The sequence below is a fragment of the Daucus carota genome, chromosome 9 (assembly GCF_001625215.2).
Source record: "Daucus carota subsp. sativus chromosome 9, DH1 v3.0, whole genome shotgun sequence".
Lineage (NCBI taxonomy): Eukaryota > Viridiplantae > Streptophyta > Magnoliopsida > Apiales > Apiaceae > Daucus > Daucus carota.
In genome coordinates this window covers 37,857,262-37,880,339 of record NC_030389.2, presented here as the reverse complement: position 1 = coordinate 37,880,339, position 23,078 = coordinate 37,857,262, and the positions used below count along the sequence as shown (strand labels likewise).

The window sequence follows — 23,078 nt, the reverse complement described above, 5'->3', positions numbered from 1 at the left end:
GGAGTATATTATATTAGAACAGGAAAATGGTATATATTTATTTTATAGAATTTTTTAATAATTTTTTTTTTTAGAGTTCTGAAAATAAAAAAATCATCAAATAATATAAAATCTATTTACTTATATCTTTGACGACCTAACTTGACAAATAAATTATAATTTAAAATATAATCTTCTTTAATAATATATTTAATTAATAAATTAGTGTAAAAATGATTAGATTTCAGTGTATTCAATATTATTTTTTCAAAATTCTCTCATTAATATAATAGATATTTATATAAATTATTATCATACATTTCACAAAATAATTAATGTTTGGAATTTTTTTATGGAATACATATTTGTAATTAGTAACTGGTATCCACAAGTATAATATATATAATTATTACTCCCAATGTTCCCCCAATTATTTATCTTGGTAGACGAGATTTAACATGCATTTTAAAACTCCTATAAAAATAATTTCACAAATTACGTTAAAAACATTTTTTATTCAATAAATTTTTTGGCTAATTATTTCATAAATATAATAGGTATTTATATACATTATTATTTATTATCATAAATTTTACAAAAAAATTAATATTTGAAAATTTTTATGAAATAAATGTTTGTACTTAGAAATCAGGATCCAAAAATATGATATACATAATTAATTACTATTTCCTCCGTCACTCTAATTATTTATATTGTGGGGCATATTTAACACGCATTTTTAGAATTCTTATAAAAAATAATTATACAAATTGTGTAAAAGAAAAATCTGAATAAAATTTAGTTTTTAAATATTTATAATAAAAAAAAAAACCTTGATTTTGCTTTGCTTGCTTGTTTGGGTGCTCGGAAATACACACAATGCACGAATCTTTTTTTTTTTTTTGACTGAAATGCACTTTCCCGCAACGAGATACAACAATACTCCGAGGAGTTTCTTTCATTCAAAAAGCTTATTATCTAACCGAAAGACATGAAAATGTCTCCGGAAGTTTAGACAATAATACTTAATGTCCGAAAAGAGAAACGTCCCATCTTGTATGATCATGCTACCTGAAACAAAAACAATCCATTAATAACATGAAAAGTAATTATAAATTAATTATTAAAATAGTATAGTTCGTCAAAAAAAGTAGTTGGATGAAATAATAAATATAAAATAATCTGTCAAAAATAGAAGATAAATATAAAAACAAAATATATCTAACCAAAGGGAGACCCTTTGGCTAGATATATAACAAGCTGAATAATTACTAAGAATATAATTAAATAATTAATAAGAACTAAAATATAAATATAAAAATATAACTTTGATATTCAAAATGATATTTAAATTTTAGATAACAAGTTAAATATAATAAATAAGCCAACAAAGTGGCACCAAATTGCCCCTACTAGGCCAAGAATTTACGCCATCAATCATGGCCACCCATATATGGTACATAAATTTAAATGCATTCATTTACAAGATTCAAAATTCAAATCACCCATAAATGGTGCAAATAGATTTAAATGCATTCATTTACCAGATTCAAAATCCGAATATTTTAATTAATCTTCTAATGAATACATAAAAGTTGAAATTAAAGCATGAAGAGAAAATTCAAATTTCAAAACCAAATAAATTAAAAGAGTCAACTTGCCATTTACAAAACTGAAATTAAGATTAACATTTACTACTATTAAAATCAAATAAAGCCAAATTTTCAAATCTAAACTAAAATAATGCAACAAACTAAGTCAATCAGAATAATCTAATATCAAAACACCCGCTAATTAGGTCGCCACTACACCACCTCCGTCGTCACCGTGCAAGAACCGGAAAACTACAAACATTCATCATGGACACTAGCGAAAACTAAGAATCGAAAAGAATCGAGAATCAAAAAGTAACTAATCATATAATATAAAAATGGTTACATATACCCAATCTCCTCCAATTCAGACAAAACAGAATAAAAAATGACAAAAGAGGATACAAAACAACTCATACACTAAAAGATTCAAGCACATTACATCAATATACTTAATCATGAAAAATGAGTGATGAGCCAAACTATAATAATATATACCGTGAATTCATAAATAATCACACAACCATAATCATGAAATTTTATATATTGGAAAGATCGCACCTGTTTTTCTTGTTTTTAATTGTATTTCTGTAGATATGAGCTTTGACAGCTGTGAGCATTCGGACTCATAACCTCCGTTGACTCGGACACCATTTCTAGTGATGCGTTGATGACTATACATATCATAGTTTTCATCAGAGAAATTGAGAGAAGAGGGAGGGAGAGAGGATTTCTCACTTGCGGGGTTTTAGAACAATATTTCACCACAAACAGAATAAGGCTTCTTGGAAGAGCCATTCCTACACAATGCACGAATCTTGAAACTCTAAGTACACACTTTGTTATATTCGAAAACTGAGATACACAAAGTGTACAAAGGTGTAACTTTAGGTACACATCTTGCACTTTACTCTAAAAATATTCCTAATAATTATTTTACAAGAGATTTATGTGGTTTGATATTTTGAGGCTTGAGTTTTCTTTTCCTGAATTTTAATACTCTATATCTACCTGAGATCTTCAACTAAGTAATATGCACCAACTTTTTTCACCACAAAATTATGCAACAAAAAACAATATATATATATATATATATATATATATATATATATATATATATATGACAAAAGTTATTTGGAGTACACTAATTAGTTGGAGTATTGGAGTACACAAGATCTACCATCCATTCTATTTTAATCTAAGGGCTAGCATTTGTTTGACAGTTTTTTAATTTTAATATTCAATAAAATCATGTAATTCATTTATACATATAGAATCATAATTAATATGCAGTTACACAACTACATGATTATAGGATTTCAGTTACTGATTAACTGCCACGATCCATGCATGTGCTTGATTTGTTCTGCACTCAATCTTCTGGACAGATTTTGAGCCGCCGATTTCTTTAATATTTTATCTTCTTCATTCGTGACAAACATTGACGGACAGATCTTTTTAGTGTTTCGGTTACATTGAAAAAGTTTCACAAGATATTGATACATCAAATAATTGTATGCGGGACTTGTTCAAGGTTACTGATGTGTTTGTTTTTTGTTCTGCACAGACGACGTATCTTAAACAATGCAGCATGGCTTTTGTGTTTATCTCAAAGTTGTTGCATAAGATCTAAAACCGATATTAGCATCTTCTACTTCATTTTTTTCTGAAATAAAATGAAATCGTTACAGTTGCTGGTATACTGCAGGGTCATGTTATTGCTCAGCACTTCGATTTTTTGAATCGATTTATATTTTTCTTCTCAATTTTTCATACTTGTATCGATAAAACCAAACTAGAAACTAAACATGCCAGTGAGATGAAAAGCAAGAAGATGCATTCAAAAATGGGGTAAACAAAACAACAAAACTCCGCAACATAATCAATGTTAAAAAGCCAATACTCAATATGAAGTGACAACTCCTAGACAAATATTTTATTTATCTACAACACGTATTTGATAAATTCTTATTCGTATATGTTTCACTGATTGCAGAAAACTTAGGCTTCCAAAATATTGGCTTTGCCTAAGCACCTATGTCGATGACGCTGCGCTTTCCCCCTTATCATGTAGTCGAATGCTTTGTTGATATCCGACAAGTTCACTTTATGTGTGCTGAATTTCTCCACCACCATCTCCTGTATTATGAAAATATGGCATTCTTTTTAGTATAGTAGAAATCAGATTCACAACTTATGGATCAAGTGAATTTTGAATGAGAAAGAACATTGACAACCAACAAGCATCATATATAATCTGCAGGACTGCAGCAGTCAAATAATGCATATTGTACCTTGTTCATATATTTCTCCACTACACCCAGAATGTCATTGCGAGGCTTGTAGTTGCCGAAGAAAGTTCCCTTAAAAGTCATCTCGTTTAATAAGTTGATGGGGTTGGTCTTGAATGATCAACTTTATACCGCAATTATGCAGAACACACAAAACAACCTAATCTTTTCAATAATCATATTACCTCTGTTATATTAGACGCCCCTGAACCTACTCTTGGTTTGTCATGTTTATTAAGCGCCGCAATCCTCCATCTACCACTTGTGACCTGCAAGTTATATTTTGACAACACATCGAAAGACCATCCAGAACAACGTCCTCCACCGTTCAACATAATAGCTTGGTTGTGTACATATTAAGAGAAAGTAAATGACAATGCGTACTGCAATATAAATGACCTCTATTCCCAAATGTTTGCCACTAGACCTAGAGCCTCTAGAATTTCTCTCAGGTTGCTGTGCAGTTTTTTTACCGGAGCTGTCGAAATGCTCTCGAGGAGTCTCAAATTCATCATCCTCTTCGAGAGAATCGCTCATCAGCATACTATCTGCGTCCATCATTTCCCTACGTATGTCCAATCTAGGCCTTGGTGTTGACCCCTCACCTGGATAATCGACAATCACTTTTCTTCTAACTTTTTTCTTAAGCAATGTACCACATACCAAAATCAAGATCATTATCACTGAATCTTCACATTCAATTACAAACCAAGTAAAAAGAAATGCAGGACATAATCACATACTACGATTACAACACGCTACAAAGCAAACACCGCATACCCAAATTTCAACAAAAAGTTCTGCATCGTCCTAATACAATACGCATACACTAATTAGAAATGGTAATTCTAAAAGACACAAAATTAGTATATATCTTGCAAAGTCAAGTGCAGATCAAACACATATTTCAATTGTTTACGAAGCCCCAAAAAATACTTCATTCTGCAGCTTCGTAACAAAAAGAATATATGCAGGACAAACATTGACCAATTAGCAAGTCTCATTTTCAAAGACCAAAATCAGTAAACATCCTTGCAATATCAAGTGTAGAACAAACACAAAGTTTCATTGTTTACGAAGCACAAAAAAATAATCCCGCCCTTATGAAACAAAAAATAACAATTGCAGGATAAGAATTCCCCAATTAGCATAAGACATTTTTAAAGACCCAAAAACAGTTGAATCATAGCAATGTCATGTGCAAAACAAACAAAGAGTTTCATTGTTTATGAAGCACAAAAAAAATTTCAAAGAGCCATAACGAAAACTAAAGAACCCATCGATCACAACCATAGGAAAACTCAAATTCCGTCAACCCACTGCTCAACTATACAACATACAGTTCAATTGAAGCACATAGTAACAAATTATTCGCCATATCGAGCTCATCGTCGCATTCGATTGCAGTTTCAAAATGTCAATTGAGATTCAAAAGTTCTGCACCGCTGGTTGTGCAAAGCAAAATTCCGGCATCATTGTAACGACAATGGAGATTGCTTGAACGGAGGATGCGGGATATGTTATTCAACGATGTATGCGCACGAGACTTCTCACTATACGTGCACGGATTTGCAGTTTAAACATATTTAAAAAAAAGCTCAACTGTATTTTGGTTTAATGAATCTCAGCCGCAGGATATGATTACAATCCAACGGTAGTGCTTAGGGACTCCAATCCTTCAATTTAAAGAGTATCCCATAGATCTCAACTCATATATATATATATATATATATATATATATATATATATATATATATATATATATATATATATATATATATATATATATGCAGATCCAGAAGGAATACATTAAGAAACTATAAGCATTGGCTCCTTGATCCCACAAGCTAGGATGTTCTGCTTATGAAATACATAGATAAAAACGCGTCCAAAATAGAAATATATCTTTTACAGTTTTACCTGATCAGGCACGAACTTCACTTGAACATCTGAGAGCCAAATTGAATGTAAAACAATATATTTTTGCAAATAAAGGAACAATCCACACGCTATGATAGTCTGATTTGTTATTAGTCGTTAATGTATTGAACTGAGCCGTGGGGTAAATGTTTCTATCGTCGTTGCCTTTAGCATTCTTCTGTCTTGCAGCATTGCTGGTTTAAGGGAACTTGAGATACTTCAACAACAACAGGCAGAGTCAGTTCTCCAAGAGGGACTTGGTAAAGTTTTTTTATGCCTGATCAGATAGACCACCACTATTAACTCACACACGCATCCCTCAGAGTTCGTTCAATAACTGTATTATACTTGTAATGATCTTCTAACAACAATTCGTTTTCCAGCATCATCAGTGACATATGCAACCCTGGCTAGAAACATGGTTTTAGTTAAGTTATGACCCGACTTTGCTTTAGTGTGAAAGAGTCCGTTATTCACACTTAGATCATCAAGATTTTATTATGAAAGTAAGATAATCTGAACTAATATCCCTTCAATTCTATGCAAGCTTATTTAGTTAAAATAATTGTATTTAGTTTATTTGTTAGTTCCTTGGCTTAGTAAGATACTTAGGTGAACTCTTCAACCAGAGTTTTATGAACTTCTCTGATTTTTACAATATTTGAAGTCTGAAACATGTTAGTAACAATATTCATTTTGCAGTATCGTTGGTTACTTATTTTCGTTGTTGCATAACAAATTAACAATATAATTTCCCTAGTATCAGATGTACCACATGGGTCATGCTTTATGAAGAACACGTTTTAGCATGAGAACACTGAGAAAATTATTGTTCAGCTGCAAAACAATACACCATTAAGAAAAATAACTGCAAAATTTTACAACTGTTATCATTGTTCTCACTGGATTCACCTGTACCTCAATGACATGAATATAAATTTTTATGAAGCTTTCATGTCACGCAGCTGCATATGTACACAAACATCGTTAATTGTTAATCAACAACTCCGTCGAGGAAGACAGAAAATTTCTACACAAATATATGAATTACATGGTACAACCGCAAGAAATAAAGAAGCAACAAAGCATGGCAAACAACGCTATCGACTCCACCCCCCAGATCAAAGTCCATAAAACATCATCAACTATCGACAAATCAGACCACCACCTGAAACCATATCTTGTCCAGGCTGATATGTCAAGCTCAGACCACCGGAAAATCGACGAAAAATCAGCTCCACGCCATCTGCAGAAATCTGACCAGTATTGCCAGATGATCGCCCAGCACATATTGTTAATGCTGATGGTTTGCTAGTTGTTAAATTCTTGTAGAACTTGCTTTATATTTTTATTCAGGTGTCACGCTCGACCACTATGGGATTGCTTGTTTAAGTATAATATTACCATGTTACTCAACTTGGATGGATAATGTAGAGTCATTATGATATTTTGGATTTGTTTTCTATTTTGATCCTTTGTCTATGAGGAAATGATTTTAGACCAGTTATTTACACCACGTTTTTGCTGCAATCTAAGTTTTGGGTCCATTTTGAAGAAGTCATATTCTGTGAACTGACTCCAAAAATTAGAACCCTCAGAACCATTAACTTATGTGTAATATTACACGAAAAAAAATGTCTTATTTATGTATTATATTTTAAAATTATTTTTGAACACACGCAACGATAAAAAAATATGTATTTAGATTTAGATACAAACAGAACCTTAGTGGTTCAACCTCTTGAGCGCGACCCACTGTTATTTAATATAATAGTACCATAGTACTTATCTCTGTTAAATCGGTGATTAATCACGATTAATCCCTGTTCCATAGCTCACCAAACTGATTAAATATCCAATTGATCACCGATCAATCCCCGAACAATTCAATTAATCTCCGATTAATCATTGTTCTATGAATTCACCGATTAAGTCCGATTCCCACTTTTTACAACACAAATAGTGTACTGTATTTGATTTTCGCTAACAGGAGAAATCTCTAGAAAATGTAAAAAGAAGAAAATTATAACCCTAGATACCCTCACGTGACTAGCATGTGACTCACAAGACCACAAGTGAAAATTTAAAACAACACCCAAGCGCCGCAAGCACCTAAAAACACAACAACTAACGCTGGGTGTCCAATATTAACCGTTAGATTTTGTACACGTCATCGATCCTCATCATCAACGGCTGAGATCAAACTTCAACGGAACTATTCTCTCAAACGGAGAGCTTCTCTCTCGATAAAAATCTCGCCTCTCTTCTCCCAATTGCAATTCAAAATATTGAATCAAATTCGCAAATTACAATGGCTGTAAGCGACAACGAGAAGGAAGTTCTAGAACACAAAACTGAAGCTGAAGAGTTGGACGGTCAGGATGACGTTGAAGTTGAAGAATTGGACGGTCAAGATGATGCCGAAGTTGAAGAAGATGTAGCCGACGACGACGACGACGACGAAGATGAGGATGAAGATGATGACGAAGAAGAAAGCGAGGATGATGAAGACGACGACGACGACGAAGAGGTGAATTAATTCTCGTTATATATTTAATCATGTATATATATGTGTTTGATTTATTTTTTTGTGTTTCTTCTGTGTTTGTTGTGTGTGTGTGCGCGTGTTTTAATTGCTTTAGTTTGTTACTTTGTTATGATATGTTTTCGATTTTTTGTGATTTTATAATAGTTGTGGTTGATTTTGCCTTAACAATTTGCTGATCTGATTGGAATTAGTATTGTATATGCTGTGGCTGCTAATGATAAATTATAGATAATGGTTCCGTAATGTTGATTTTGAAGGTTTTTGTAGCTAATTTGACCTGTATAAACATATTTTAATTATTTTTGGTTATATATCGGATATATATATGTTCCGAAACCTCCAGTAGTAGCTTCCGGTTGCTAGTTTTTGTTGCCTAGTGTAGGTCCTTTTCAGAAATTATTCTTTTGTAAATAATGCTTTTGTATCAATTCTAACTTGAACCAGGCTTTTTTGCGGAATTTTTGGTAAACTAAGCTGCTTAAGTTTGAGCTACGTCTGAGATTTGATGTCTGGCTTGCTTCTTTACCTATATAGATAGTCATTAGATCTTGATGTGATTGATTATGGTAGACATTTGGAGCACTCGTCTTTGTTTGAGCAGATCTAATTATGTGCTTATCTTGTTATTAGTTAGGAAATTCGAAAGTCTATGTATTTGTGTTAGTTTACGGTGAAAAGGCACACCTACAGACTATCACACCGACACACACATGTGCACATAGGACCTACATCTTCATCTATTTGTTTCCTCTATGCTAGTCATTAGATACTGTTGTAATTGCCAACACAGTGGTCCAATGCACTGGTCTTTTATTACCCGATCTTGTTTCGTGTTTATCTTGGTCTTTTATTGTCAGTTGCTATCAGTAGTTTTCTAGTAATTTTTATAATTTTGTCCCCGTATGCTGTCATTACTTTTGTATTACATGTGAAGAATTACTCTTTGAAACGCATCTTGACACTCTTTTTTGGACACTTTAGGGACTGTTTGTATTGTATTTATCTAAAGCAAAGAAAACAGTTGTATTAACCGATAAGGTTGTGATATTAAGTTGGTTTACTGGCAGAGGCGTTCATGCAACTGCTCCACTCACTTGGGCCAGAATTCATGTTTACCTTATACTTTTACTCAACCATGTATTTGTGGCTTGTGCACTAGTCCATTACTCTGGTCTTTTATGATGATCTTTCATAAGTTACCATCATCTTATTTAATTGAACTTTAAGATTAAATAAATTTTAAAGTATATGTACTATATAATGAGTATTTTTTTTGTCAGTATCTGATGAGTACTTTGGATCAACATTAATCTGCCTCCGTGAAGGTTTCCTTGAATACTTGTTTGAGATACTATATAGGTTTAAAAATGTATAAATTTCTTGTCTATTATTTGAGATAGTTCATCTGTATGTACAATATCTATTATTTGAGATGGTTCTATTTGTATGTCCTTTAGCGGGACCAGTTTGTACATAAGTTTTATTGTGCGGAGAAATTTTAAACTTTTTCTTATATGCTACACTCTGTTTCCTGCTTGCACTGTTTTCTGACATCTTCCCATGTACGGTAGGAGGATATGGGGACTGAGTACCTTGTTCAGCCTGTGGCTCGTGCTGAAGATGAAGAAGAGGCTAGTGACTTTGAACCAGATGAGAATGTGGAGGATGATGAATTTGAAGACGATGATGACGACGACGAGGATGAGGATGTTGACGATGCTGGAAAGGTCGAGTCTCCACCAAAGAGGAAGAGATCAGGCAAGGAAGATTCTGATGATGGCGGAGAGGATGATGTGCGGCCATCCAAGAGATAGAGCTTTTGTCTATGGTCAATTTCCCCGCACCCGCCCTCCCCTCTGTAGCCCCTTTGTAGAACGGTATCATACCGAGTACAATTCTATGGCAAGTGTAGTTTCAAGGTAGTTTAGTTTTAGAAATGCGTAGTCAAAATGGTTTCTCAGAACAGGTGGAAACTAGGTTCAGTTTTATGCAACTTATGAAAGTCTCAAGTAGCTTAATCTTTTAAAGATGGGATTATAGTTCTGATACAAGTTTTATTACATTCAATATCTTGTTTTGTATAAATACGTTATAATTGTGCATGCACATGTACTAGTCTTACGTACGTAAACCGAATCCCCAAACTATAGTGCGTCAAGGTGTCACTATATATATGCATACATGCGCAATTGTGCATTGAGCATTATTCTTCATCAGTACAAATGGAAATATGCTCACTGACTGCGGCAACTTATTATAGGTTATAAACTCTGTTATAATACAAGGAGAATGCCTGGCACAGTGTTTTCAGGGACACTACTCTTCCAAATCGAAGCGCAATTAAGTGCAGTAATGTCAGATGACAAATTACTAGTGCCATCACCGAGTTGTGTTACACTGACTGAAGTATTGATATATTCCCTGACACGAGTGATCACGCCTGTGGCATCAAATGTCCAGGCATGAACCCAAAAGATTGAAAGCTCCTGATTTGAACCCTCAACGAGTACTGTTGAGCCGAGTACAACTACAGACTGTGGAATGAACTCGAAGGAGTTGTGTGAGGTGGTTCCGGTGAGTAGGCCCATCATAAATTGATGGGAGGGTGGACCGTGGAACCACCAGTCGAGGTCCGAGGCCAGGAGGCTGTGGACGGTGGTGGCGTCTCGGGTTCTTAAGGCCTCATAGAGGGCTACCACGCTCTGGTTTAGTATTCCCTCCATCTTGATGAACTTGGCTAGTTCTATATTCTCGATTCAAATTTCAATAGGAGTGAAACATTGATATGAAGATGGGATGACGAGGGTTTATATAGTGACGGAGGCTTAAAATTGTGTGGAAATCTAGCTATGTCTGCATGCATGGTGACTAGATTTGCAGAAATTTAAGTGGCAACCGGCAAATGTTTTAAAACTTCAATAATTAGCACACCGAATCCATTATTTTAACAACAATCACTTGCTAATTTATTGGGTATATCAACATTTATTTCCGTTATTTCAGTTAAATATGACATGAGCATAAACATATTATTATGTCAATGTGAAGATGAGCTTTGATAAAGGATTTTTCAGAAGCTGAGGTGATGAGCCAACAGGTGCAGTTTGGGGTTAATTATCTAGTTAGTCACTGGAGGGACTTAATGTATCAGGTTAGTCACCGAACTGAAAACGATAGATGGTCACTAAAGTCATCATAAATATCTAACAGGTATCTTGAAAAATCCACTTCAGTGACCAAATAAATAATTAACCCGTGCAGTTTCTGTAGACACGTGTGAATGTGTATTCAGAATTTTAAAGTTGTATAGTTGATGCTTCCATTCGGACCCATGATGAAAAATCCAGGGTATGCTAAACTATAAAAAGAATTGATTGCACCAAGTATAAGGGGGCGGATACATGGTTCTTTTTTGCTAGGATGATGATAAAAGAAGAGTGGCTTGTGTGTGTAAAAATTAAAATATTTACTATTTTAAAAATTGGTGGTAAATATATTATGGACGAGCTATTGCTGAAGCTTTTTCAAAGTGTTGAAAGTGTCGATGATTAGTGAATAGCCAAGTTTAAATGGCGTCCCGATGCACTACCAAAGAGCCAATTAATTCATTATTGGTCGGAGTTGTGTCTCTAAGACGTTTTCCTGGCTGGCCATTCTTAAGTTTTATGCTTGGAGTTGGACGACACCTATCCTTCGTATTTTTAGTTATAAAAAATTTATAAGAATATCTTCCAATTTCGCAAGCATATTACTAAAAAATATATAATCAAGTAACTGTACTTACATTTTCAAAATCAAACCTATTTATAAACAAGTTACACATACTAACAAATCCAACAACAAACAAACATGTTTGCATAAAAATACCCCATTCTTTTATAATTATTCTTTTATAGGTCTTTTAATAATTTGGTGGCTCTATAACAAAAAAATTATTATTTTTAATTTTTTTAAATTATAATAATTATTATATACTTTTATTTGTAACATAAATTTTGAAAACTAATAGATATATACATAGTCAAAAAAATTAAAAGTGTGTATTAAAAAATCAAGCTGTTTAAAGAAAATAAAAGAATAGTTGATACTGTAACTCATAAAAAATGAAAATCATAAACCCACCCATCTCTTTGAAAACTCATTTAAGCCACTATACACCAAGTATATCATTTTGCTCCCATCACTATTTATACTTATTTACTTTACTCGATTATTTATAAAAAATCAATTGTTTCACTTTTTAATACAAAACCAGTTCGAATACTTCCATAATTATCTCTAGTATTTATCAAAATAACTTGGGAATTTATAAAACATCAGAGCTATTTAGTTAAAAAAATTTATAGCTATTTAGTTGGCACAGAATTTTTTGGTTTGAAAGAATTTCAGGACTTTGGGCCTTTTCTTACTGTATCCCTGTATTTATTGGGCTTCATTCATACATTATTTCATAGGTTGTATTGGGCCGTCTACTATCATTTCTTCTGTGCGTTCAAAATGTGCACTCACGCTGCAAGGTCTTTTAGGAGGTATAATTTCATCTGTATGAAGCAGCATCTGATTTTATATTTGAATCATTATATAATCTTCCGAGAAGTTTGATTGCAAAAAGCTACAATCTTGAAATAGCCCATTATGAAATTTCAGCTTTTCAGTCAATATATATGTTGATTCTGCTTGTTTCTCTGCTTGGGTGCTTCAGAAATCTTGTATATTCACATGGGTTTGTTTTTTAATTGTTCATTATCAAGTGCTGATTTTAATCTGAGTTGTAATTTTCAAGAATATGCATCTGAAAGAGGGGTGTTCTTTGCTGCTAAGAGTTCGAAAACCATCTGTACCTTTTGTGCTCAACACAGCTCAAAGCCTTAATCATAGTTTACAAAATGTGAAATCAGAGAGAGTTCTGAGGGAAATTGATGTTTTGAGGAAATTGAAATACGAAAAAGACATTAGCTTGGCACTTGAGTACTTTAAGTATGTAGCTAATTCGAGCTCGTTTAAGCACACTATTTATACTTATCAAATGATGATAGAGAGGTTAGGGCGTGAAGGCGAGATGGATGCTGTTCAGTACCTCTTACAGCAGATGAAATTAGAGGGTGTGAGTTGTTCCGAAGATTTGTTTGTTAGTGTGATTAATTCTTATCGGAGAGTTGAGGCTTCTGAGCAAGCGTTGAAAACGTTTTATAGGATGCAAGATTTTGGGTGTCGACCGACAGTTAGGATTTATAACATTTTGTTAGATGCTTTGCTTAGTGAAAATAGGTTTACGATGATTAATCCTTTATATAGTAGTATGAAGAAAGTTGGGGTAGAGCCGAATGTGTATACTTATAATATTCTCTTGAAGGCTTTGTGTAAGAATGATAGGGTTGATGGTGCTCAAAAGCTGCTTGTTGAAATGTCTAACAAGGGATGCAGTCCTGATGCGGTTAGCTATACGACGCTTGTGTCGTCGTTGTGTAAGCTTGGGAAGGTGAAAGAAGCGAAGGAGCTTGCCATGAAGTTTACTCCTTTACTTCCTGTTTATAATGCTTTGATTAATGGCCTGTGTAAGGACTGTAGTGTTGGAGAGGCTGTTCAGTTGTTGGGCGATATGGTAAACAAGGGAATTAGGCCGAATGTTATCACCTACTCGACAATTATCAATGGGTTGGCTGATTCTGGTAATGTTGAGCTTTCTCTTGCCTTTCTTGCTAAAATGTTTGTAAGAGGATGCAGTCCGAATATTCAATCTTATTCGTCTTTAATTAAAGGGTTCTTGGCCGAAGGAAGATTGCATGAAGCTCTTAATATTTGGGATAAAATGATCAGAGATGGAATTTTACCCAACATTGTCACTTACAATATAGTTATAAGTGGTCTATCCTCTCTTGGAAATATGAACCAAGCTTTTTATCTTTTAAAGCAGATGAATATAAATGACTGCCCTCCAAATGTAGTAACATATACCACCCTCATTGGCTGGTGTGCAAGATCTGGAGACCTGACCCGAGCTACTGAGACATGGAACAAGATGATAACGCAAGGCTGTCGTCCCAATGTTGTGACATACACAGCCATGTTCGATGTTCTTTGTAAGAATTTCATGTTTGATCAGGCCCATAGCCTTCTTGAAGATATGGTGATGGAGAAATGTTCGCCAAATACAGTCACATTTAATACGCTTATTAAAGGTCTGTGTTCAGGAGGAAGAACTGACTGGGCAGTGAAATTGTTTGGTCAAATGGAGAGTTATGGGTGTGCACCTAACATCACTACCTACAATGAACTGTTAGACGGTCTCTTTAAAGCAAACAACTTTGCAGCTGCATTTGAGCTTGTTGCAAATATGAAGAAGAGTGGGATGGAGCTGAACTCAGTGACATACAACATTATGATCTATGGGTATTCTTGTGCTGATATGATTGACGAAGCTGTGAAGGTTCTTGGGCAAATGGTGGTCAGAGGAATGAAACCTGATACTTTCACACTCAATATATTACTCGACGCCTACTGTAAATCAGGAAAAGTCGAGTTCGCAATTAAACTTCTGAATTCTGCAACTTCATTAGGCTTTTCCACTGATGCTGTTGGATACAATAGTCTTATAAAAGGAATTTGTGAGTGTAAAGATTTAGAAGCAGCCTTTTTTTATCTTCACAGGATGATAGATGAAGGAATCTCTCCTAATATTGCTCTATGAAGCCCTCTCATAAGGAGCTTATTTAGCAGGGTAGGGTATGTAGGAGCAATAGAGTGTTTTGATACTATATTGGAAAATTAACTTGATAAAGGGATAAAGAGCTTAATTTTTTTTACCTATTCAGCAATGGCCATTTAGAGTTATGAGATACTAATCTGGATGAATATTGATTTCTTTTCAGCAACATCATAACTTTTTGAGAAGAAAATTCATAAGCCTTTGCCAATAATATTAGCATTTGTCTCATAAGGATATTTGTAAAATGAAGAAATGAGGAAAGCAGCAGATTACAAGAGAACATACTTTTTGGCGATTTGTAAGATGAAAACTGAAGGAAGCAGCAGAACTATAAGAACAAACACTTGTTGGCAATTCATTGGAATAGTCTTATATATTTGAATATGTTGCCCAACAAATGGGGTGCAAATGCTATACAGACTTTTAAAGTCTTTATAATGCTGGAGAGTTTCAGTCTACACAAGCATACAATTAGATGAATCAATTTTTTCAGACTTGCGTATTCTAAAACACAAATCAAGGTCATCTTTATGCCCAATTTTGTCGTGACTCAAAATGGTTGGCCTCCCTTCCCCAAGAAGTGTGCTAAAGTTGCCTTAACGCTCACCATTGTTTCTTTCCCTTTTTCTTTCTCTTGCCACCAGTACTACTAGCACCCCCACCTCCAGGATTGCTTGCACTGCCTTTGGAGCTGCTTCCAGCACGTGCATTAGGACTATCCGAATTACCATCAGCAAAATTGTCAAACATGCCAGCTTGCACTGCATTCTGCAACCACTCAACAAATTCTTCTTCTGTCATGGACTCCATGTTAGATGGTGGTATACCACCTCCCCTTGGTCCATTATTCATTCCTTTCCCACCAGTATGCTTTGATGTCACACTTGTATTCACATGGAAGCTTGGTTTGTGAGTGTTGGCTGGACACCTCATACCCTGCAAGGACGATCCAGCATAAAGGGAATGGATATATAAATATATGTGTGTCCGTGTGTGTGTGTGTGTGTGTGAGAGAGAGAGAGAGAGAGAGAGAGAGAAGGGACACATTATGATAACTCTAAGTCTAACTATCCAACATGCTTTTCCGTCAAAGAATAAAGAAAAGTGTTTCAAGATGCTTCTTTATTGTTGCACAAAGTTTCAATTCAAAGTTGTTTTAAATGCTTTTTCATACTTACGTCAAGAATTTTAATCACATCATCTGAAGTACATCGGTATTCAGTCATACAAGCAATTTTTACTGGTGAATTGTGAGTGTGATTCAATTTTAAATGTACACTCAAGAGTTCTGAATCTGTCAGATACAGTAAGAATTAATAAGGAAGCAAAAAAATTCTTTGCAGAGAACCATGCGAGTCCTGCTCCTTCACACTACTTCCCTAAGCTAGCACTAGAAAATAAGAATAAAACTAATTTCTACACACAGAAAGACTTGCATTACAGTTTAAGAAAATAATGTTACCTGACAGATATACCATTCGGTAGCATTGTAAATTTTGCTATCAGCACAAATATAGGCAGAAGGAGCATCTACCTGTAAATTCAACACATGTGAACAAGAATGTGTACATGATCATCAATAAGGATGGGTAAAAAACATTATCTGTATAAATATCTTTAAGACGCATCCAGGCATACGCACCTTTTGCATCAATCCAAACAAGAAGGGTTGTGAAAATTGTTCAACCCACCCATCTCCATCTTTAGCTTGGTGAAATTCATTGCAATCCTTCAAAAGAGTTTTTAAGAAAAAACCTTAAGACTCCTATTAGATCTATTTTTTTTAAAAGCAGCAAGTGAAAACCAGTATGCAAAGTTTCACTACATGAAATTTTAACAATATGAAATATCCTGGGAGAGAAAAACCTGGCACCATCTTGCTTTAGACTTCAATTTCTTGGTATGGTACCAGACATGAAAATTACTGCACTTCCTGCAGATTATACGCCTAGAGTCCCCAGAAAATTCCTCACCATCAGGGTCCGTACGAGCAAATCTAGAGCCAAAGAAACTATACCCTGTATCCTGCAACATTTGTTTCTAAACCCATTAGCAGATGATGAGATATAAGAGAAAATCTGCACATCCAGATAGCTAGGTTGCTCTCAGATATTCCCTGCTAAAAGAATTCGATTGCATTTCATACAAAGAATTAGGATCTAAATTATCCAACTGATTCATTGGCATACCCTGATTTGACTTTTCACAACTACTCATGCAAGATTTGCTGGGGAATGTCAAGTACTAATGTTTTGTATTTGAATATCAAATATATCACAAGCATATATTAGAAAAATTCAAGTCGACTTCTGAAGCAAAGAATGACCATATTCTTGTCAAGGGCAGAAAATGGTGCAGAGATGCCTTCCTCATAAATGAAAATATATAGAAAACAAATGTAGAGCTTTAGCTTTTCAAATCTTAGTGCATAGACTATAAATGCACCTTTGTTGGAGGAGATTTCACCGTAGAAGCAAGATCTAAAATGAAGGGGGGATGTTTGCCATTTCTGAAAGTGAGGTATTTCCTTGGATACAGATGCAAAAATAAATCCACTTTTCGGATAGATACTAAAAAATATGGTGATTCCCCACTTGTTCGATCAAAGTGCAAGACATATTGAGGAACTAGAGAGCTGCTCTATCTAATAAAAAAAGTTCATGACCAAAAATTCTGATAACTGATAATCTTCAAGTAAAGCTGAAGTAAGTCGATAAAGAATATAAACCTGTTGAGGTGCATTCTGAAACCTCCGAAAATAATTCAGCAGCTCTTCTCTCTTCAGTTCATCATCATATGATTTTCGCTTCATTGAATCAAGCAAAACCTGCATACCATTAATACAATAAAATCAGACACGAAAGATAAGATGTTGAATAGCAAAAGAAATTGGCAACTGGGGAAGGTAAACAACCTCATATGCATTTTGAAGTTTCTTAAAAGCTTCTGCAGCTTTTTCATTACCCATATTCTTATCTGGGTGGACCATCATTGCCTAAAAACAAAAAACAGAAAAAACTCCATTACAATCTCTGAATGTGAATTGCAATCATCATCACAAATTTAAAAGGGATTCTACTCTCCACCAGTTTATCTTGTTAGATACAGTCTCAGGTAAATATATGATAATTAACAATTAACTAAGCAATTTGTAGTAACAAGACACAAACCTTTTTTCTATACTCCCTCTTTAGTATAGAAACATCTATGTTTCCAAATTTAGAGAATCCCAATGCTGAATAGTGATCTGTGCAATTTAGCAACCTAACAACTTCTTCTTCAGGTGTTAAATCAGAATCAGATCCACTTGTTGAAGGTACTCCAGAGCTACGGTCAGCTGTAGGAACAAAACCAGATTCCGAGGACGAAGCATTCCTCTGCTCACTAAAGTTTCCTGGTCCAGCTGATTCAAAGGGGGTGTCGGGACTTCTACGCTCATTTATATTATTCCTCAGGAAAAATATAAGAGCATCACTGGAAATGAAGGAAATATTCAAACCAAAGAGCAAACCAAGCCATCCAACATAGGACCATGCGCAATATACTGAATACAAGGTGGCAATCAACAGTGCAATTCGTTCATGGCTAAATGTGAATGCCATTCCTGCATCAAAATCATCACCAAACTTAGAGAATCAAAATGAAATACAGTACACTAACCACAGCTGCAGTATGATCAAAGAGTTACCTCCACACAAAGCGATTATAGATGTTGTCCAAAAGCTTCCATACATCCACAATAAAACAGTTCCAGACAATGCAATCAAAATAACAGCTATGGTGAAACCAGCCACAATTCCCGTGAAAGCACTTAAAGCCTGGAAAATATTAAAATTAGATTGCATGTATATACATACACAACAAAATTATTAAGAATAAAATGATACAAGCCAGAGACTTGAGAAAAAAAATAACATAGATGATCAAAGATGCTGAAGCCTATGGCTATTTATGGTTGCAAAACAATGCCCAAGATGGAATGGAATTCCCATTGTTTTAATCCTTTAAAGTTGTCCCACAGTCTGAATGTTACAAATTTCTTATTTACTTTACTGGGGATTAATATCCCTGCAAATTAGGAAATAATTACCCCCCAACCAAACGCCAAATGAGCTAAAAAAGTGTTGATATATACAGTCCATAAAATTTGTCAAAGGACTGAAAATGGGATCAAATAACTCAATGTACCATCACTTTGGAAGAAATAGTCAGCTAAGCTTAATCCCGTAAATTAAAAAGATAGCCTCAAGCATATTCAGTCATATTTGTATTTATTGCATTTCTGAACAGTCAAAATGATCTAAAACAATCAGCTTGGATATGATACTGATATTAAAATTATTTTGATTGAAGATGAAATATACACAATTACTGACAAGTATTTAATTGTACACTTGAGCAGATAAAAATAATATTTACATCAAAACTAAGCAGAACAGATGCACAGAAAAAGAGAAGAGTTGTTTAAAAGGGTGATAAAAATTGTTACAATTACTATAAACTTACCAAAATAACAAGAAATTTGGTCACACCAACCATGGAGACAAGAGAGAGGATGCTGAACCATATGACTGCCAAAAATGATGTTGTCCCCATACGTAGAATGGAATCAATGCCTCTAAGACAGCAGTCCAGCCATATCATTGCAAGTAGAAGCATTATGTTCACAAAATGCATAGTCCATCGCAAGACAATTGGATATGCATGCTCAAACTTCATTCTGACAAAATCACGAGCATGTAATGCATTAGTTGCTACTATTGAAAACAATGGTTTTTTCTTCTCTAACCATTCCTTGGATGCTTTTAGTGTTGACAAACCCAAAGTCTTTAGGCGTCTATAAAGAACCTCTACACTTTCTACTGTATCTTCCATACGCAATCCACTAAGCGAGCCGCCTAAACTACTTTGTAGATGAGAACCAAGATTGCTGATAGGCGATGATCCAATTTCTTCTCTCGACACAGAAGCTTTGGCTGTAGACATACTTGTAAGGGTATCTTGTGACATTCGTCCAGAGATCACTGGGTGATCCAGACCTTGTCCTTCACTTAACCCTTGTTTTTTACTTTTCATATGTTTCTCAAATTTTTGCTTGCTTTTCTTCTCATCTCCTCCTTTATCAGTTCTACTTGAGTGCTCTCTCAAATGTTCAGTATTCGACAGTGTACCATTACAAAGTTCTTCCCCGCTATCAACCTTGGTGTCACTTACCTTTCCCTTCTGCTTTGCATTTGGCAACGAAGACAGAGAATCAGACACTCCCTTCTTTTGCTTTGACAAGTTTTTGTCTAAACCATTCTTCTGCTGATTTCCCTTCCGAGCCATGAAACGTAGTATTATAGGCTGCGACCATTCAAGAGATATATGTCTAATATCTTCCCATATGAATGATATCTACACCTTCCAAATTCAGATTTTTGGATATGGTCAAGCTGCCACCAGAAGGTAGAAAAATTAGGGTAGCAGAACCTCATAAAGGAAAACTCCGTCTATGTTGGAACATTACAAACACTCTATATTGAAAACTAGATTTAAGAACAGGTGTAACATGTAGCAGAAAAAAGAGACTCCATATTCGCAACAAAATATCACTACCCATGAGCAGTTGGTGGTGCAACATGCGCCAGATTGGCTTTCTGATAAGGTGTTAAAGACTTTGATTGTTGGACATCAATTATAATTTACCCATTTTCCCTACTTCAAAGTTTGTATATATTTATATTTGTGTGTGTGTGTGTGTGTGTTTTAAGAAGCCATTGCAAACATTTTGGGCACCTTTCTTTTTTTATCATCACTTGAAAATTCTCTTTTGTCGGTAAGTAATATTTAGACGTGTTATATGTCTGTTTAGGATTCTTCTATATGCATATTGATATTATGCAGACAAAGCAGGGGACAGAAGCATATTTTGTTATTTTAGACTGAAATGTGCATAGCATTATATTGTAATTAAATTATATTCTTATATAACACTCAAATAAAAAATTCTTATCATTGCAGAAAGTGTAAATATATAAAGGATCCTATCACTATAATATTCAACAAATGGCAGCAAATTTATGGAAATATGCTACTGGTACTTTTAATTTGCAAATTTTGTTATATATGTTTATGCAAATTTATGTAAATATATAAAGGATTCTTATTTAATTGTTAATCTATGGAAAATCACAAATGGCAACAAACCAGTTAGTAGCAAATTAAGACAATCAGGTATTATAATTAAACATGGGCGAATCAACAAATGGGACAATTTTCAGATGAAAGAAGCATAATTACGCCCAAAAATCAAAACATAAAACAAACAAACATGAGAAAAAAGAAATCAGAATTTCTCTAACAACAATGCATAAACTACTTCAAGTCGGACCAAAAATAAATAATCATACATTTGTGACTTAAACTACTCTAAATCAAAAACAGCGGAAAATAACAGAAATGCACTTGGCAAATAAATATAAGATATACGAACAACCATTGAACAACAAACTGCTACAATTACCTCGCAAACCAAAAACAAGCATTCTGAGCATCGAAAACCAATTAATTAAGTAAAAAAAATTACCACACAAAATTAAAATAAATTACAGCCTCAATCACAAATGTCAACTGACAGCACCTGTAAAAACATATCCAATTACAATTTTCTAACCGAATTAGATTCCAACAAAATGATAGGGCTTTCGAGTTTTCGAGTTTCCACTTGCAACAAAACACACCTTTTCACTAAAATTAGAAATGAATATGCAAACATATTTAGCACACACATCTACAAATTATTCAATTAGCCGCAGGCCCTAATTATATATGAACTAATATTTCTGGAGAGAGATGGCGAGAGAGAGATGGAGAGAGAGAGAGAGAGAGAGAGAGAGAGAGAGAGACTTACAGGTAAACGATGAAGAAGATGGCGAGTGATCGAGTGGAGAGAGAAGCACACGAATGACTACAAATCCAGAGCTCAACTGTGTGTATATACACACATATGGATACAATTTTTTATATACAGGCTCGGACAAATATGTGTGTTTCACTGTTCTATACAGGCCCAGTCAAGTTTTGTGTCCAAGAAATATAAATGGCCAGTACAGAGTTTAGTAATATGCGGCCCAATTTAGCAAAAAAAAAAAAAAAAAATATGCGGCCCAATTATTTATATCTTACCAACCATATGTTCCACATACAACAAGGTTGATAGGCCCATACCAAACAAATAGTACTGATGTGGTGTTTTTATGTCTTGTACTGGCTTGTTGGTAAATACGGAGTCCCGCTTAACTTCAAAAGAGTGACTTGTATAAAATAAAAAGCAGGTGGCAAGTGAATTTGATTTATAGATTATTAAAATTGTTGGATAAATTTAATTTATAAATCAAATGAGTGATTGTTAATTTAAATTTATAAATTAAAAAATATTCAAATTATTAAAATAAAAAGAACTTTATTGATAAATAAAGCTTATTACATATTAAAAAACTAAAAACTTCATAATGAAATACAAATTAACTTCCAACTTCTTACTTATGCTTTTTTTACAAACACTACTTAAAAAGCATAAGCAGCTTAAAATCCTAAAAAAAAAAAAATCCAAAAGTAGGGCGAATGCTCTTTCTCACACGTTTACCCGTCCAGAATAACCTTTATCAGCAAGGTTGTCCAAAATAACCAATGATAAACGCATTTGCACAATGCGTAATTTATACACGCACGGCTAGAATGCGTGATTGTTCGACAAACGCATCCATCATATGCGAAGATCGTCTACACGCATAACAAAAATGCGCAATTACTATTACTTATATAGCATGTAAATCTGCATCTTCCAATCTCAAACATATTTTCTCAATTCACATGTTATTATATATGAGATTTCTGCACAAACTACTACCGTATTGTCAAACCTCGCATTACATGCGTTCATTACATCTCTCACTTTTCAATTTCTGAGTCGTGACGGAGATTTGAAATGGTCTTGACAAAGCTGCAAGAAAAAATTGAGGTACAAGACATGAAAGATGTGTTAAAAATTGAAAGGGAGG

General features: G+C 34.2%; 4 protein-coding genes and 1 long non-coding RNA gene across 5 annotated transcripts; 2 read left to right on the top strand and 3 right to left on the bottom strand.

Annotated features, from left to right (window-relative positions):
• Positions 1–911: 911 nt before the first annotated feature.
• Positions 912–2,367, bottom strand: LOC135149226 (uncharacterized). Its single transcript, XR_010287499.1, has 2 exons — positions 2,133–2,367; positions 912–1,050 (listed from the first exon to the last, which is right to left on the bottom strand). It is a non-coding gene; the product is annotated as an uncharacterized LOC135149226 (long non-coding RNA).
• Positions 2,368–7,896: 5,529 nt separating this feature from the next.
• Positions 7,897–10,373, top strand: LOC108200757 (uncharacterized). The gene is made up of 2 exons (XM_017369003.2): positions 7,897–8,312; positions 9,902–10,373. Exons 1-2 carry the CDS (start codon positions 8,094–8,096, stop codon positions 10,142–10,144), a joined length of 462 nt encoding a protein of 153 aa, XP_017224492.1. The 5' UTR covers positions 7,897–8,093; the 3' UTR covers positions 10,145–10,373.
• A 230-nt stretch (positions 10,374–10,603) lies between these two features.
• On the bottom strand, positions 10,604–11,053 carry LOC108201572 (wound-induced protein 1). The gene has a single exon (XM_017369862.1). The coding sequence runs from the start codon at positions 11,051–11,053 to the stop codon at positions 10,604–10,606; it is 450 nt and encodes a 149-aa protein (XP_017225351.1).
• Positions 11,054–12,978: 1,925 nt separating this feature from the next.
• LOC108200898 (pentatricopeptide repeat-containing protein At3g48810) lies at positions 12,979–15,141 on the top strand. The gene has a single exon (XM_017369168.2). It carries the CDS (start codon positions 13,117–13,119, stop codon positions 15,016–15,018), a length of 1,902 nt encoding a protein of 633 aa, XP_017224657.1. The 5' UTR covers positions 12,979–13,116; the 3' UTR covers positions 15,019–15,141.
• A 224-nt stretch (positions 15,142–15,365) lies between these two features.
• Positions 15,366–22,067, bottom strand: LOC108202726 (uncharacterized). The gene is made up of 10 exons (XM_017371252.2): positions 21,929–22,067; positions 19,543–20,471; positions 18,725–18,854; positions 18,207–18,640; positions 17,951–18,031; positions 17,765–17,863; positions 16,903–17,061; positions 16,679–16,765; positions 16,499–16,570; positions 15,366–15,972 (listed from the first exon to the last, which is right to left on the bottom strand). Exons 2-10 carry the CDS (start codon positions 20,362–20,364, stop codon positions 15,640–15,642), a joined length of 2,217 nt encoding a protein of 738 aa, XP_017226741.1. The 5' UTR covers positions 20,365–20,471; positions 21,929–22,067; the 3' UTR covers positions 15,366–15,639.
• Positions 22,068–23,078: the final 1,011 nt, after the last annotated feature.